This window comes from Crocodylus siamensis, chromosome 3 (assembly GCF_052110815.1).
Source record: "Crocodylus siamensis isolate JL-2025a chromosome 3, ASM5211081v1, whole genome shotgun sequence".
NCBI lineage: Eukaryota > Metazoa > Chordata > Crocodylia > Crocodylidae > Crocodylus > Crocodylus siamensis.
In genome coordinates, this window is record NC_143397.1 from 246,081,960 (window position 1) to 246,095,903 (window position 13,944).

At 38.8% G+C, this 13,944-nt stretch overlaps 1 protein-coding gene across 5 annotated transcripts in view; it reads left to right on the top strand.

Moving 5' to 3' along the window:
* EFR3A (EFR3 homolog A) overlaps positions 1-13,944 on the top strand; it is a 143,532-nt gene that overhangs the window by 119,805 nt on the left and 9,783 nt on the right. For all 5 annotated transcript variants that reach the window (XM_090040665.1, XM_090040661.1, XM_090040662.1 and 2 more), the window contains 4 exons: positions 3,883-4,014; positions 4,773-4,837; positions 6,426-6,553; positions 12,592-12,680. In XM_090040665.1, the coding sequence (XP_089896791.1) occupies positions 3,883-4,014; positions 4,773-4,837; positions 6,426-6,553; positions 12,592-12,680 (414 nt within the window). The remainder of the gene's footprint in view (positions 1-3,882; positions 4,015-4,772; positions 4,838-6,425; positions 6,554-12,591; positions 12,681-13,944) is intronic.

A 13,944-nucleotide genomic window follows, 5' to 3' on the forward strand; every position in this document is an offset into this window, starting at 1 on the left:
AATGTTTTTAATTTTTGTTACAAGTGGAGCTACAAGCTGCTCTTAATTTTTTCCAGTTTATGAGAAGCAGGCAAAAATTGAAGTTGAAAATAATAGAAACCATCAACATTATAGCAAAACAAAGAAAGTTATTATGTATTCTGGACTTAGTCTCCTCCAGAGTGTCAAGCAGATGCAGAAAGGACTCATTTTTAGAAAAAGAGCTGAGAAAAAAAGGAATAAATCAAGACTCCTTGAATACAAATTTTGCTACATGAAGCTTTGCCTAATCAGTTTCATTTTCTGAGCTATCACTATCAGCAGTATCTGCTGTTTCTGATTCTTCTGATCTTTCATTGTTATCATCTTCACTGACTTCTGCAAACTGAAGATTTGCCCGAATTGAGACAAGCTTCTCTACTCTTCCATGTGTTAATTCTTTAATAATAATAATTCTTTAATTATTTCTTTATTTGGTGCGAGTATTTCCAAACATAGACCAGTTTCTTTCACATGCTGCACAAGATGGAGGAATATGAAGCAGGCAAGAAGCAAGAGGAGTCAGAGGCTGTGTTGTGAAAAGGCCTTGCCACCATCTTGCAAGAGGGATGGGCTTGGTAAAGTCCCAGGCTGCATTCCTGGACCAAATATCTGAAGATATTCTGTATTCTGCAACATTTGAGAGTACCTTTCCAGCATCAAGTCCTAAGTATATTGCTTGTTTTGTAATTCAGTCAAATGCAGTAGTAGCGTTATCATCATTAACATTTCTGCCTTTGAATCTTAGATCCAAGAGATCTGCAGCAGAATGAATTGACTGGCAACAAAATTCTTCCTGTCTGTTAATGCAGTCTTTCACATTTTTTTCTTCTGTACTTGTGAGCGGAGATGCACTTAGATTCTCAAAAGCAGTTGATTTTTATGTGTTCCATTCGGTAAGGCATGTCTGACAAAAGTGCACTGTCTGATTCAAATTCAGTGATTTGCTGAAGAAAGTGGCTTTAGAATCTTCAGGGCGTTCTGCAGCTGAACCCAGAAGACATCCTCATCAAGTACACTGTTCCTTACACTTCGGGGTACTTTAAGGTCCTCAGTTTTTACTGTTTCTTGAAGAGCTTCTTTGTTTTTTTAAATGAGATTACCACTCCTCCCCAGTGCTGCTTTCATGTTACTTGCATTGTCAGTCAGCAACGCAAATACTTTACCACTCCCAATCTTCTGTAAGACTTCACATATTTTACCACTAATATACTCTGCAGTATGCCTGTTTTCTCCTGTTTCAGTGCTTCTATAAAAAACTGGTTGAGGTTTTGTTATCACAAAGTTTATGATTCCTTCTCTCCTTGCACATTCGTCCATCCATCGGTAAGTACTGCAAGTTGCAGTGCTTTGTTGTTTTTTCCTTGTACAGATTGCATTATACGTCCAAATCATAACTCTAAATGAGGCTTGCTCAAAGAATGTCTGCTGGGCAAATGGTATGATGCTCTTAGTAATTTAAAAGCTTCCTGACAGTATGCATTTTCAGTTTTTGGCATCCCAGAAGAATATATTGTTCTTGCAAGGGCTTGGTCAATTTTTTCCTGATTTTTCAGATGTCATCTTGTCTACAAATTAAGCTATTGAGAGTCTTTTGCATACAGTTAGTTGCAGTATTTGGTTACTTGAGGATGTTGATTGGGCAACCCTTTGTGATGCTGATGTTATAGAAGCAGCAGCAGTAGGAGGACTTCTGGATTGAGAATGCTGGAAAGAGCTACTTGCACTTTCATCATCATGATTGACCTCCTCCTCACTTACACCCATGAAGGATTTTTTAATGTCTGCAGGACACTTCTTACATACAAGGATGTGTTTGGTAATTCAGTCAAGTCCTAGTAGCATTTGGAAATGTGTATTTCATTTGACAGTATTTGCAAATCACTTTTTTTTTTCTCAGAATAACTTGCAGTATGGAAATGCTTCCATATGCTAGAAGTTGGTTATACCATTTTGCTGAGGAAAGAAAAAAGAAAAATGTAATTTAGTAGCTAGCTTGTCTATATAAACACTAAGCTACAGCATGTACAAATTAAGTAATGGAGGGAGGTGAGGCCTCTTCAGAGTTCACTGTGAGCAACTTCCCTGCCCTGCATGCCTCACCTCACTGCTCAGGTTGGGTGACTTGTCACAAAACATCAGATTAGTAGGAATTCAGTTATGAATTACATAGGTTATGAAAATATATTAATGCAGCTAAAATATAGTTTCATATATTGAATTCAAAGAAATTTCAACTCTTACCTTTCAATAAAGACGTATACTTTCTATCAGTTCCTTTGTGCTGCTTCTGTACTTCTGTAGATCTCAAGGTCACAGGACCAGGAGGAGGCAGATTCTTTCCAACTCCAGAAACTTTAGACTTGCTCCGTCTCCTCTCCAGGAGCTTTTGAGCAAGCAGGGCAATAAGCTGCTTGTTTCTAATCTCTACAGGAATGAATGAATGCCGCTGTCAGTGTCCACTCCCAGTCCTTTGAAGCCAGGAGCAGCTCTACTAACCTCTAGATCAGAAGTCAACAGTAGAGGAAATCCAAAAACAAAGAAAGCACTGAATCTTTCTTCCTTCTCTTGTGGAAATTAGCAGTGTCCCCTGGGGCAGAAATGCATCCTGCTCTTGCATTTGAGTTGGACTGTACTGCCTGTCCTCAGTGTACAGGAGTTGTAATGATATGATACTGTAGATAGTCTTGCATAAAAGTCTTCCTATTACAGTTATTAGAAAACATTTGGGGGGAACTAAAGGGTAGCAGTATATGAACACACTCTCTCAAACATTTTATTCATCATTGTAAAAGACAATAAACTATAAAAGGTTTTTTAAATAAATTTTTCCAATCTTTTGGAAAAAAACCAAAAAAAAGTCCTCGGGGGAAGGGGGACAGGTTTTTTCCTGAATTTTTCTGCTTTTTTTCCGGGCCTTCACATCTCTACTCCAGGTCTACAGGAAGTATGAGAGCAGGTGCTGCCTACACCTCCTCAAGACCTGGAGTAACCCTGCTTTTGGGAAAACATGAGCGCCTTTCCCTCAGCTCTGCCCCTTCTGGTCCCCAGGAGGAGTGAAGCCAGGGGAGGTGTATAGCCATTCAGTCTCCCAGCATTTCTGCAATTTAACCCCGCTTGTTCTGGAGTTTTTGGGTTTTTTTACCCAAACCAGCCATTTTTGCTCTGGGGGAAAAAGCCTGAATACATGTATACTTCTAGCTTTACCGGGAGAACAGCTATTCTCTCAACAGAAAATGAATGTCTGTTCATAGCCTTTGTTGCTCCCCAGCCAGAGGGCTAGGACACGTGTATGTTCCACCTCACCATGTTTTCCAGCGGTTTCCCTAACATTTGCAGTACGGAATTGAGTGCCTGTCCGTGCATTTATTGAAGAGAGGCTGGCAATTGTAGAAGAATGAACAAAATGAGCAAATGTGCATTTTGAAGATGCAGCTCCCCACCCCCTTTTGAAGCACTTCTGTTTGTCCATAGCCTATGTCTGCTTCCTTGTGTGCAAAATCAAAATCCTGTCTCCATAAGGATGCGGTTAGGAGTGATTAGTTTTTGTGTTGTCTGGCACTCCATACTAGCTTTCTCTCTACCTTCTTCAGATTCTGTGTAAAATCCATAGTTTTAAATAGTTTCTGATTTCTGGAGAAGAATTTTGCATTTAGAGTAAAGGGAGTCTGGTTATGTGGCAGAAGAACAGAAGTCAAAAGGCATTATTTTTACCTTATTTTCTATCCAGAACGCCCATCGGTTCCATTAGTTATTCATATCCTGCTAACTGGAGGTCCCTAGGTTTTGAGCATGAAGTAGTTGTATTAGTACAGGAGAATTTTGCAAATGTTGGGCCACTTGATGTTTTCCTGTTTGTTGTAGGACATTGCCATCATTAATGAGGATAACTTGCCAGTGTTCAATCGCTGTGGGATTATGGCATTGGTTGCAGCTTACCTCAATTTTCTGAGTCAGATGATTGCAGTCCCTGCCTTTTGCCAGCATGTCAGCAAAGTAAGTCTGGAATGAGCCTCCTTTTTTAATGTGGTATTTCCTGCTGTATAATATTTAAATAACTTTTGCTAAATAATAGTTTATTTTTCTATGCTGATCAGATACTGAGATGAAAACACTAACTGTAGTAGGTAGAATATATGAAAATGCTACTGTTAAGTTCTTACAAGCACTTCCTACTTTTTCATAACTTGTATTGGTATTTAAATCTGTAGCAACTGTCTATCTAATAACTGTACCAGAGGACACATTTCTCAGTATCCCACTGCAGAACCATACCAGTATCGAGTTAGGTCCACTGTGTGAGATTCTAGGGAGAGAATGGATATAAACTACATAATAAGAGATCTAAGCATATTCTGTATCTACCAGTACTGCTATATCAGTCTTTCAGGCCAGCTAGCACATTAGAGAACGATCGCCTTTTCATATAGCATGTTTATTTTAGTATAGCAGTATATTTAATTCTTTAGTGGACCAGATCCGTTACCATTGTAGCTCTGTAACCTTCAGTTAAGATGTAATGATTTGCTGCAGCTAAGAATCTGGTCTGCAGTCGGCAACCTAAGCAGTTGTTAGATGCGGGTTATTTCGGGAAATAAAGTTTAGTTTGTTCAAACTAGAAATGCTCTTTTTCAGTAGGTTGCAATAGGTATGCTAATTTACATATGCACACAAATGTTTAAATATGTAAATATAAGATTGAAAAGGTTTCATTCATTCCTTCAAAACGGACTCTAGTTTTCCTTGTTTTACAGGTCATTGAAACTAGAACTGTGGAAGCACCCTATTTTCTTCCAGAAAACACATTCAACAAGTGCACGTATGAAGATATATAATTTATAATAGAATAGATGGGGATGCATTTAAATATATTTTGTACTGTGTACGTCATAGGAGTAGGTTGACTACCTTGAGAACTGACATAAAATATTCAAGGAACATATTCTCAGGAGAGGGCAAGTTAGTATTAAAGAAATAAAACGGGGCACTCAGCATTTTATATTAATTATTAAATGAGGTTAATCCAGTATACCTGCATCTTGATGCTGTGGCACTTGAGCAATTTTAGGTATCTTAGGCCCCCTCTAAATGTGCAGGTAAACGTGCAATAAGATCTAATGCACGATTCACACAAATAGTGTGTCTTGCAATGCCACACATGCATGGAGGAGCAATTGTGGGATCACATATTGGATCCCATTGCTTCTTATGGCTGGTCTCCCACTCTAGGGTTCATGAAATGCCTGCAGGGTGGGAAGATCACACTCATCTAGGGGGAGCTCACCACAGGGGCAATCCTTCTGTCCCAGGAGTTTCATGCAGCCCGGGACAGTGAGATTGCTGGGTAAGGGTAAGGTACACCTCTGCAACTGGGAGCCTCTACAGCTGATGGGGCTCCTAGCTGCAGGGGAGACCCTGCTACACATGCAAATTAAAGCTTGATAGCAATCAGCTATAAAGTTAGACCTCAATAAAGTGTAATAACTTTATAGTTGGTTGAAGCTTTTTATTGTGTGATAAGTACTTTGCACGTGTAGCTAGTCTAAAGGTAGTTGTACGGTTAACCGGTTAATTGCACAATACCCGTAATGTGTAGGGAGAGCCTCAATGTATAACTTAAAAATACAGGCTGGTTGTAGACATTAAAAAGCACACACACACCCCACCCTGTGCTTTACCAGAAGAAGCAGTGTATTACTTCGACTTGGCTCCGCAGCATCCATATAGATTGAGTGCTTCAGCAGGACTTTTTGGTGCTTTTATCTAAAGTCAGTTCAAGCACCTATTGGATTAAAAACTCCAGAAAAGCCCCACTAAAATGCCCAGTCTGTACAGACATCGGGCAAGCTGGGTCTAACTAACACACTGCCGCTTCTGGGCACGTGCTGGTATCGGCGAAGGAGCGTGCGAGGATTAAAGTAATCCACTGGGTTTTTGTTTTGTTTTGGGTTTTTTAACGTCTGTAAGCAGTCGTAGTGTGGTATCCTAAGCACTTTACCATGTGAGCACTACACCAAACAAAAAGAATTATTGTCTCAGCATGATCTTTCAACCCCATGAAAAACATATTGGAGAAATTGTTCTTGAATGTAAGTAAAAAACATCTTTTCTTTCTTTGTGATTTCTTTACAACTTTGAGATAGTGGATAAATTGAAAATAGGCAAAAATAGTTAAAGCCCAGACTGTGAAGGATAAATAGTTTTAAGTTTCAGATAAACCAGATATAGTGAGTTCACTCTTAGTATTGGAAAACTGTGCAGAGAAATTAGTATTGGCATGTGACCAGTTGAATTATCTTTATTTCCATCCAAATGTTTCTACTTACCTGAGTTGGCTGAAAACTTGTGAAAGAATCTTTTTTTTGATCCATGTCGGTAAATATTAACTGTTAATGTATGTTTAACAGTCTTCCAAAATCCTTGGAGAAGCACGAAAAAAATTTGTTTTTCCTGACAAACAAGATTGCAGAGTCATTAGGTGGCAGCGGATACAGCGTGGAAAGACTGTCGGTTCCATATGTGCCCCAAGTAACAGGTGAGCAGTGATAAATGATGCATCTGTTACAGTAGCAACTATTCATAATTCATTTTTATGCCTTGTCTATCACTTCACCCAAAATATATGCAACTTAAATACTTGGCATCAAATGCATTGAAAGTATAATCACAGAATTCTTCAGAAATAAGAATTTGCTAGCGGTACAGAAAATACTGTGAAGTTTCTCTAATTCAAATTGAGTAGTCAGTTTTCTGTGAAGATTAAGCAAAAAGGGAAAAGGGTTTGTTATAGATATTCTGTGTGTGCGCACACACACACACACACACACTTTTAAAAAATAAATTATGCCCTAATTTAGAAAAGCATCCCTATTTAGGAAGGACATTTAAATGTAAATGATCCAAAGGACTCTAACATATATATTTAAAAGTAATCATGTGACTAGTTGCTTTCCTGAAAGGGGTTGGATTTAACATATTTAGTCTTTCCTGAATCAGGACCTTAATTGGTTGTTCAGATGTACTTGGATAAGTAAAGTGGTTATTTTATTTTGGTGGTTGTGTTTCAGAAAAATGACCTGAACTAATGATTACAGGTGCAAGATTAGCACTGCGTAGGAAAACAAAATTTCCATCTAGCAGAACAGTCTGAGATTTTGAAATGTAATATAGTCAAAATCAGGGCAAAAATAGAATGTTGGAGTTCATAGTGAAAATAAATATTAAAATATTTATTGACCTTAGATTTATAATGTAATAGAATAAGTTTTAAAAAAACACTTTGAATTTTGATTTCCATAAAAATGTAAACTAATTTGATGTGTTCTGTTAAAATATTTTTGGCTTCGTTGAATTAACATTTTTAACAACAAAAAAAAGCTCTGTGAGAACTATCTAGTCCCAATTTATTAATTTTAATGATTTATGGGATTTTTAAAGTACAGACTTCTTCAGTAGACAAGTTAATTTTGTTACACTGCCCCATCCTGCTGAAAAAAAATGAAGTGTTGGAAGAAATAAGAGGTCGTCTTTCTGTCTGTTTTCAGATCTAATCTTTGGAAAGTCTTAAGCTGTGTTATATTTAAACAATAGGATTTCTTTTGATTTTTCTGCATTTCTTCCCAATTTTTGCTTTATAGCTGATAATTAAACATACATTTTTGTTCTTGTTATATATTTTTGAATTTAGCTCTATTTCCATCAGGCAAAAAGCCTCGTAAATGCAGACACAAGTCAAAAGGTAAACCAAACTATAGGTCCGCTTGCCCTCCGCATAGCTGTCCTCTGTGTGGCTAGGGCATTCTCAGCCACACAAGCTGCTTTTAGAAAACCTCTAGATAAATAGCCCAAATATTGTGTTGTGTTTAGTTTTTATGTATTAGCTGTCCTCCTGTTTGCTGCTGATACTGTAGCTATCTTTTCCAGGTTATACTTTATTTTACTCTTGGCGTTTCTGTCCTAAAATGCAGCACTAACTACTACTTGTACGTCATGGTAAGCTGTAGCAAGATGCCAGGCATCGACAGCAAGGTTCTGTGAAAAATTTCAAAATGTGGAAGGTTTTCTTGTTTTTAAACAATATGACAATCAATATTGCATTTTTCATATTTAACTAAAATCATTTTTTACTTGTTCCTCATCTTTTATTATGCCACAAGTTTTAAAATTGAAAATGTATATATTATTTATAAAAATTCAAGGGAAGGTAGAGGTTAATGGAATTGAGCCAGGGACTTGGGACTTTTGGTACAAGGGGGAGGTTCCAGAAATCTCGTCTGTGACTGCGAGGAAAATAAATTATCTCAGTGCTTCTGGTTAAGAAGATTTCCAGTGAAATACCATGTTGTATATACAACATACCCCAAAATAAGACACGTGTCTCATTTTAGGAAAGCAAAATGAACTGAAAAGGGTTTTCCAGAGTCCTGGCTCAGTTCTGGGGCCATGGAGCATGGGCAGAGTCTACTCATCATCCTCCTTTCCTGCTCAGCCAAAAACTGCTGCCATGTTCGCAGCAGCCATGCCAGGGTTAAGCCTCCAGCTTTTAGCTGAATAGCAGACACTGCCTTTCCTACCTCCAACCTGGAGGGAACAGCCCCTGGCATCCTCTCTGGCACGCTCAGGCCTCCATTCCACTGTAGGAATCAGATTCCTCGCTTACAATGCGCACCCCAATCTTCAATGGCTAATTTGTGGGAGAGGAGAGAGAGAGGTGCATAGAGTATGTGAGCAAATACAGTTGTACTTTTAGGTCTCAAAATGAACTTCTCATCAAGGTGACCAAGGTAGTTCACTCCTGACTACAGTTCAGGAATTTCACACAGCATTAGCTTTCATTCAGGCCTTCTCCTCCACATGAAGATTTTCAGGAATTTTTTTTGCATTTTAAATTCACGTGTCAGCTTAGTGCAAATTGAACTGTTCAGTGCAAACAGGTCCTTATTTTTTTGTCATAGTGAGACATCCACCAGAACAAGTGGCGAGCTTTCAACACAGGTGTCACAAGTGGCACTAACAGCCTTTGAATGCGACACATGGTGGACTGGGGAGAGGGCAGGAAGCACAGGGGCAACAGGGCAGGAAGATGAAAGCAGAGCAGCTTATTGGGTAAGAAAAGAGAATCAGAGTGGTACTTCGGGAGGGGTAAAGCTAACTTGCAGCATTCCTGCCCAAAAGGTTGGCCCCCACTTCACTAAGGGGAAGCCTGAGCTCGGATTGTAGGGCATGGTTTAAAAGCATGGGGTGGATTTTTAGCTTTAAGATCCAAGAGCATAAAGTTAGATGCCCATTTCCACATGTCCCTATGCAAACCCATTATTTTGCCTTTTCTCTGTTCTTGGAGAAAGAAAAGTTCCTGTGCTTATGTGGAAACAGTAATGCTGGAAAATAGGCACATACCAGTGGGGATCTACATGGACCAGAGGTATAACTCTAAATTTTAGGGCTCTGGGCAAATTTTTTGTGGGGTCGGGAGGCAAGCACTCCTTTGTTGGATCTAGACCTGTCTTGTGCCATCTTGGTCATAGGAGTGCATCTGAAGCAGCTCTGCTTTGCCTGCCCATGGGAAGGTCTTAACTGCCCTGGGGACTCAGCCCTACTGCTCCTGCTGCATCCCTGCACTCACATCCTGTGGCCAGACAGTCCAAAGCTGCTTCTGCTCCACTTCTAGGTCTGGGCAGCATAGGGTTGTACTGGCAGACCCTCTTCAACTACCCCCTGCCCCTTATATTACTTACATGGATGCCAAGGTCAGCAACATGGATTCAGGAGTACTCAGTGCTGGAATTTTTCAATGTAAGGTGTAAGCAAGCACACAGACTTCACAGAGCTATAAAATGTAGATAGGTTGTCTACATTGTTTAGTTTTAGGTAGCCAGTGATGTATCTACAGGATTCATTCACCACTGTGTCCATTCTTTTTGTGTGTATGAACCATTTGTGTACTGGGTGCACACATTTTGCTGCTGAATATCTAAGGGCCAAGATGGTTGACCTAAGTGTTGGTGTGTTTGCTGTCCATTTAAAGTTGGCCAGTTCCTTAACGATGTCATCATGAACTTACATGTGTGAATATTGTATGGTTGTCTAATAGCCATCACTAAAGAAGCATCACTTTGAGCTGAAGATTACATATTGTGTCATAAAATATATCCATAGAAATAGTTTTGTCTAGTCATGGAAATAAAGGGCTGATTAGTTTGGAGTTGGCTGTTAGATCTTAATATCTCAGCAATCCAAGCTGATCTCTACATAAGCTTTCTCTGTGGTTAGTACCAGAGATGCATAGATACTAATTTGTATTTTTGTAGACACAAGAAAATAACGTTGAATAACCTGGCATTTTTTTCTTGTCACAATATTCCAACACATAGCAACCAGCTATAACAAGATTGGGCCAGAAGATGGATCTGTTACCAGCAAGGAAATAATTCATTCTCAGATATAGTCCAGGAGACCTCTGTTCGTGATGAGGATTTTGCCATTGTTGAGTTAGAGCACATAGGGTGGGCAGTTCTTTGAAACAGGATCTACTTGCACATTCCATATATGTTTGAATGTGATTACTCAGTTACTGAGATCTCTGGTATCCTTAAATGACAGCAATTTTTGTCACTGCTGTAAAGTTTCATTTTTCTGGTGGACGTGGATTCTTTTCATATTTGTATGTTAGGTTATCATCTGCTCTTTCCACCTAGGGCATTATTTAGACCTCTCTCTAGTCACAATCTTCCCTGGGACAACTTTGTATCCTGCTTTGATGGGTTTTTTTTCCCTGTCTTCAATGGAGGCATTTGATGCTATATTCCTTTGATGACAAAGGAAAAACAGATCTGAGCATTTTCTGAAATATTCCTTATGTTTGCAATATCTCCACTAACCATCTTTTTCTGTCAAACATTTTGCTTCTGTGGACTAGGATTCAATCAGTGAAGTCATTTCCTATGAAATATCCTCCTTTGTGTATAAAGGCTGCATCCATTCATGGCATGGTTTTGTTATTCTAGATACTTTTTAGTATTAATCTCCTGTGAGCAAACATCAGGTTTTGAATTTGGTGGAAGGAAAAAAATAAAACCCGTCTTGATCATCTTCAAACAAAAAACAGTGTTAAGAACTTAAAGTGTGTTTAATGGATTGCAGCCGCGTTCTCATTTACATTAAAAGCCCTTTAACTGTTTTCTGACAATATAAATGAACCTTAAACTATGTGCAAATCTGACTTTTTTTTTTTTATTAAACATTTATGCACGGTAAAAAAAAAAAAAATGTAAATGAGACTCGAACCATACATCAGTTCATTAAGCACATTCCTTGTCTTGAGCACCGGAATAAATCCCATCATTTAACACATCATATTTTGAAAGGAAATGTTTTTGGATACACACTTCTGAGGAAGAAGTAAATCATGTGTGCTGTAAAAAGCTATCCCAGATTATCTCAAATGTTTTTGATGTAATTCTAAACAAGTATTGTTCGTGGATGGAATACGTGCAGGGTCTGAAAATCACTATCCAGTTGCTCTTAAAACTGCATAGGGTCATCAAATGTTAGTTGAATTTCTAATGCTGAATGTATGCTGTATCTTCTGAAATAGCATTATGACATCAGAACAGAAATTTGTTTAAAGAAAAAAGTTGCCTTTCATTCAGGGGTTACTCATTCTTCCAGTTTTCAAAAGAAATTTTATGCATCATTTTATACAGCATTTTACTGCAACATACATTATCTGCAGCATTTTACTTTGAAGACGGAATTATTGAAAGATCATCTTAAATACAGCCCCCCACTATATCAGGGAAAGCAGTGGCAGGGGGTGAGGGGCTAGACATCCCAACCCTTGCCCCCCTGTCCGCTCATGCCCGTGTCTGATCCCTACCACCTGTCTCCCCCAGTCCATGAACCCCCTTACTGCTTACTTTCAGGCATGACTTGCTCTTGAGAGTATCGAGTCCTTTGTGTTCCCCAGTAAACATGATTGGCACCCCCAGTGCTAGTCAGAGTGCTATATGCCTTTTAACAACAATTTGCAGGGCATTTAGACCTTAAAAAAAAATTTTAAAACAGGAAAAGCGAAATGAACAAGGAAGTAAAATTATGGTAGACATGAATTCAGTAGCCAAAGGAGAAAGGAAGGAGGTGTATTTTGTTCCCAGATAAATCTATTTCTTCCTGCAGAAAACTGAACCATCTGTCAAACAACCCTATTTTATTTTAAAACTGCAAACACAAGACCTTGATATATGCACTTTTATCACAAATATCATTCTCTTCCATTCAAACCTTTGTGGATTACCATGTTTGCTTGCAACAGTGCAGATTGCAATGCTTTTAAATTACTATTGTATTTCATAGTAACAGTTTCACCTGAGATGCTTGAATTGAGGGCTAGTAGGTGAAATGTTATTTTTTATCACTAATTCATGCTAGAACTTAGTATATTTTTTTCACAATTGTCCAAATGATAAAATAAGTGGATTTGGAGTTAAATTGCCAGATTAAAACAAATCTACAGCCATATGGAAAAGCCTGAGTTTACTTGTCTTATCTCTGATAGAGAAAACGTTTTTCTTCTAGATGAAGACAGACTTTCCAGAAGGAAGAGTATTGTGGACACTGTGTCTATTCAGGTGGATATTCTGCCTGGCAGCAACTCGGAGGATAAGGTATGAAAAACAGAAGTTATTTTAAAGGAGGTCTTTTTTTTTTTCATGATATGACAACCTATAGAATGAAACATTTCTAGTTTATCTAAAGAGAGTGTTTTCAATTTTGTTTTCATGGCTTTCCTACCAAGCAGTAGCGATCTGTTATCTAATTGATTGAAATTGCTGCTTGCAGTGCAATATATTACCTGTTTTGTATGGTAATATTAGATGTTGTTGGTTCATTACGGTTTTTAGACATTTAGCTTTCTACCAGTCTGATTTATTGGGGAAATATGACATACATGTTTGTCTTCTGCATAATAGATTATGAAATACTGCATTCTTACTGAGTAAAATATAGGCAACATCAAATATTTTAGCTCATTGTTACTGACCTGGTGTTAAGGACAGCCCTTAAGAAGCATAACTAAATTAATGAGTCTTATACTGTCCTTTGTTTTCTGGAAAGTAAGAAGAATTTATGCTAATTACCTTGTAAGTAATCTGCATTATGGCTAATTATTAGGGCATACCTTTTACAACTTAACTGAAACGTTAATGTTAATAACTAACATTTCCCTTTGCAGTTGCTAATAGAAGCTTATTCTCCAAAAGGCACATCGCAGTGTAAGATGTTCTGGTTAGCCTTGCCTTTTGGCAGTCACATTACATTCTCATATTCAAGTTAGGAGGAATACAGTATAGATAATGTCACGGGATCAACATCCCTTTTGCTGGAGGGCAGGAGCTCCTGCTCAGGATCCCCGAGAAGCAGCCTTATTTGGTCTCACTCTCCTGAGAGGACCCCCTGCAGCCAGCCCTAGCATGGCTTCACAAGGGGCAGGCCTCTGGGTTTGAGATGCTGGTTTTTCTCAGTCTTTGGCTTCTCCGGTGAGCCACAGCACCCCCACCTCTGAGAGCTCCTTCTGGTCAACTCCTGAGAAGAAGGGGCCATGTTTTCTCCTTTAAAGAGGAGGGGGTCAGGCTGCCAGTGTCCCAAACAGCACAGCAGGCTTTGCTTCAAAACAGTCTTTATTGTGCCATTCTGGTTCCTTCTGTCCTTCCTGCAGCCTTCTTTTCCTCCAGCTCTCGAAGCTTCAGTCTCTGTCCTCAGGCTCAGCCAACCACACTTGCAGCTGAGCTATTACAAAACTATAGCATTCATCAAGGGACAGCATTCATCCAGGACAATGAAATATTATGCCATGGGTAAACAATCAGGAAGCAATTTATGGGCCCTGGTGCCAGGCCCAGGCTGCAATCTCCCTCTGGAGTGAAAAGG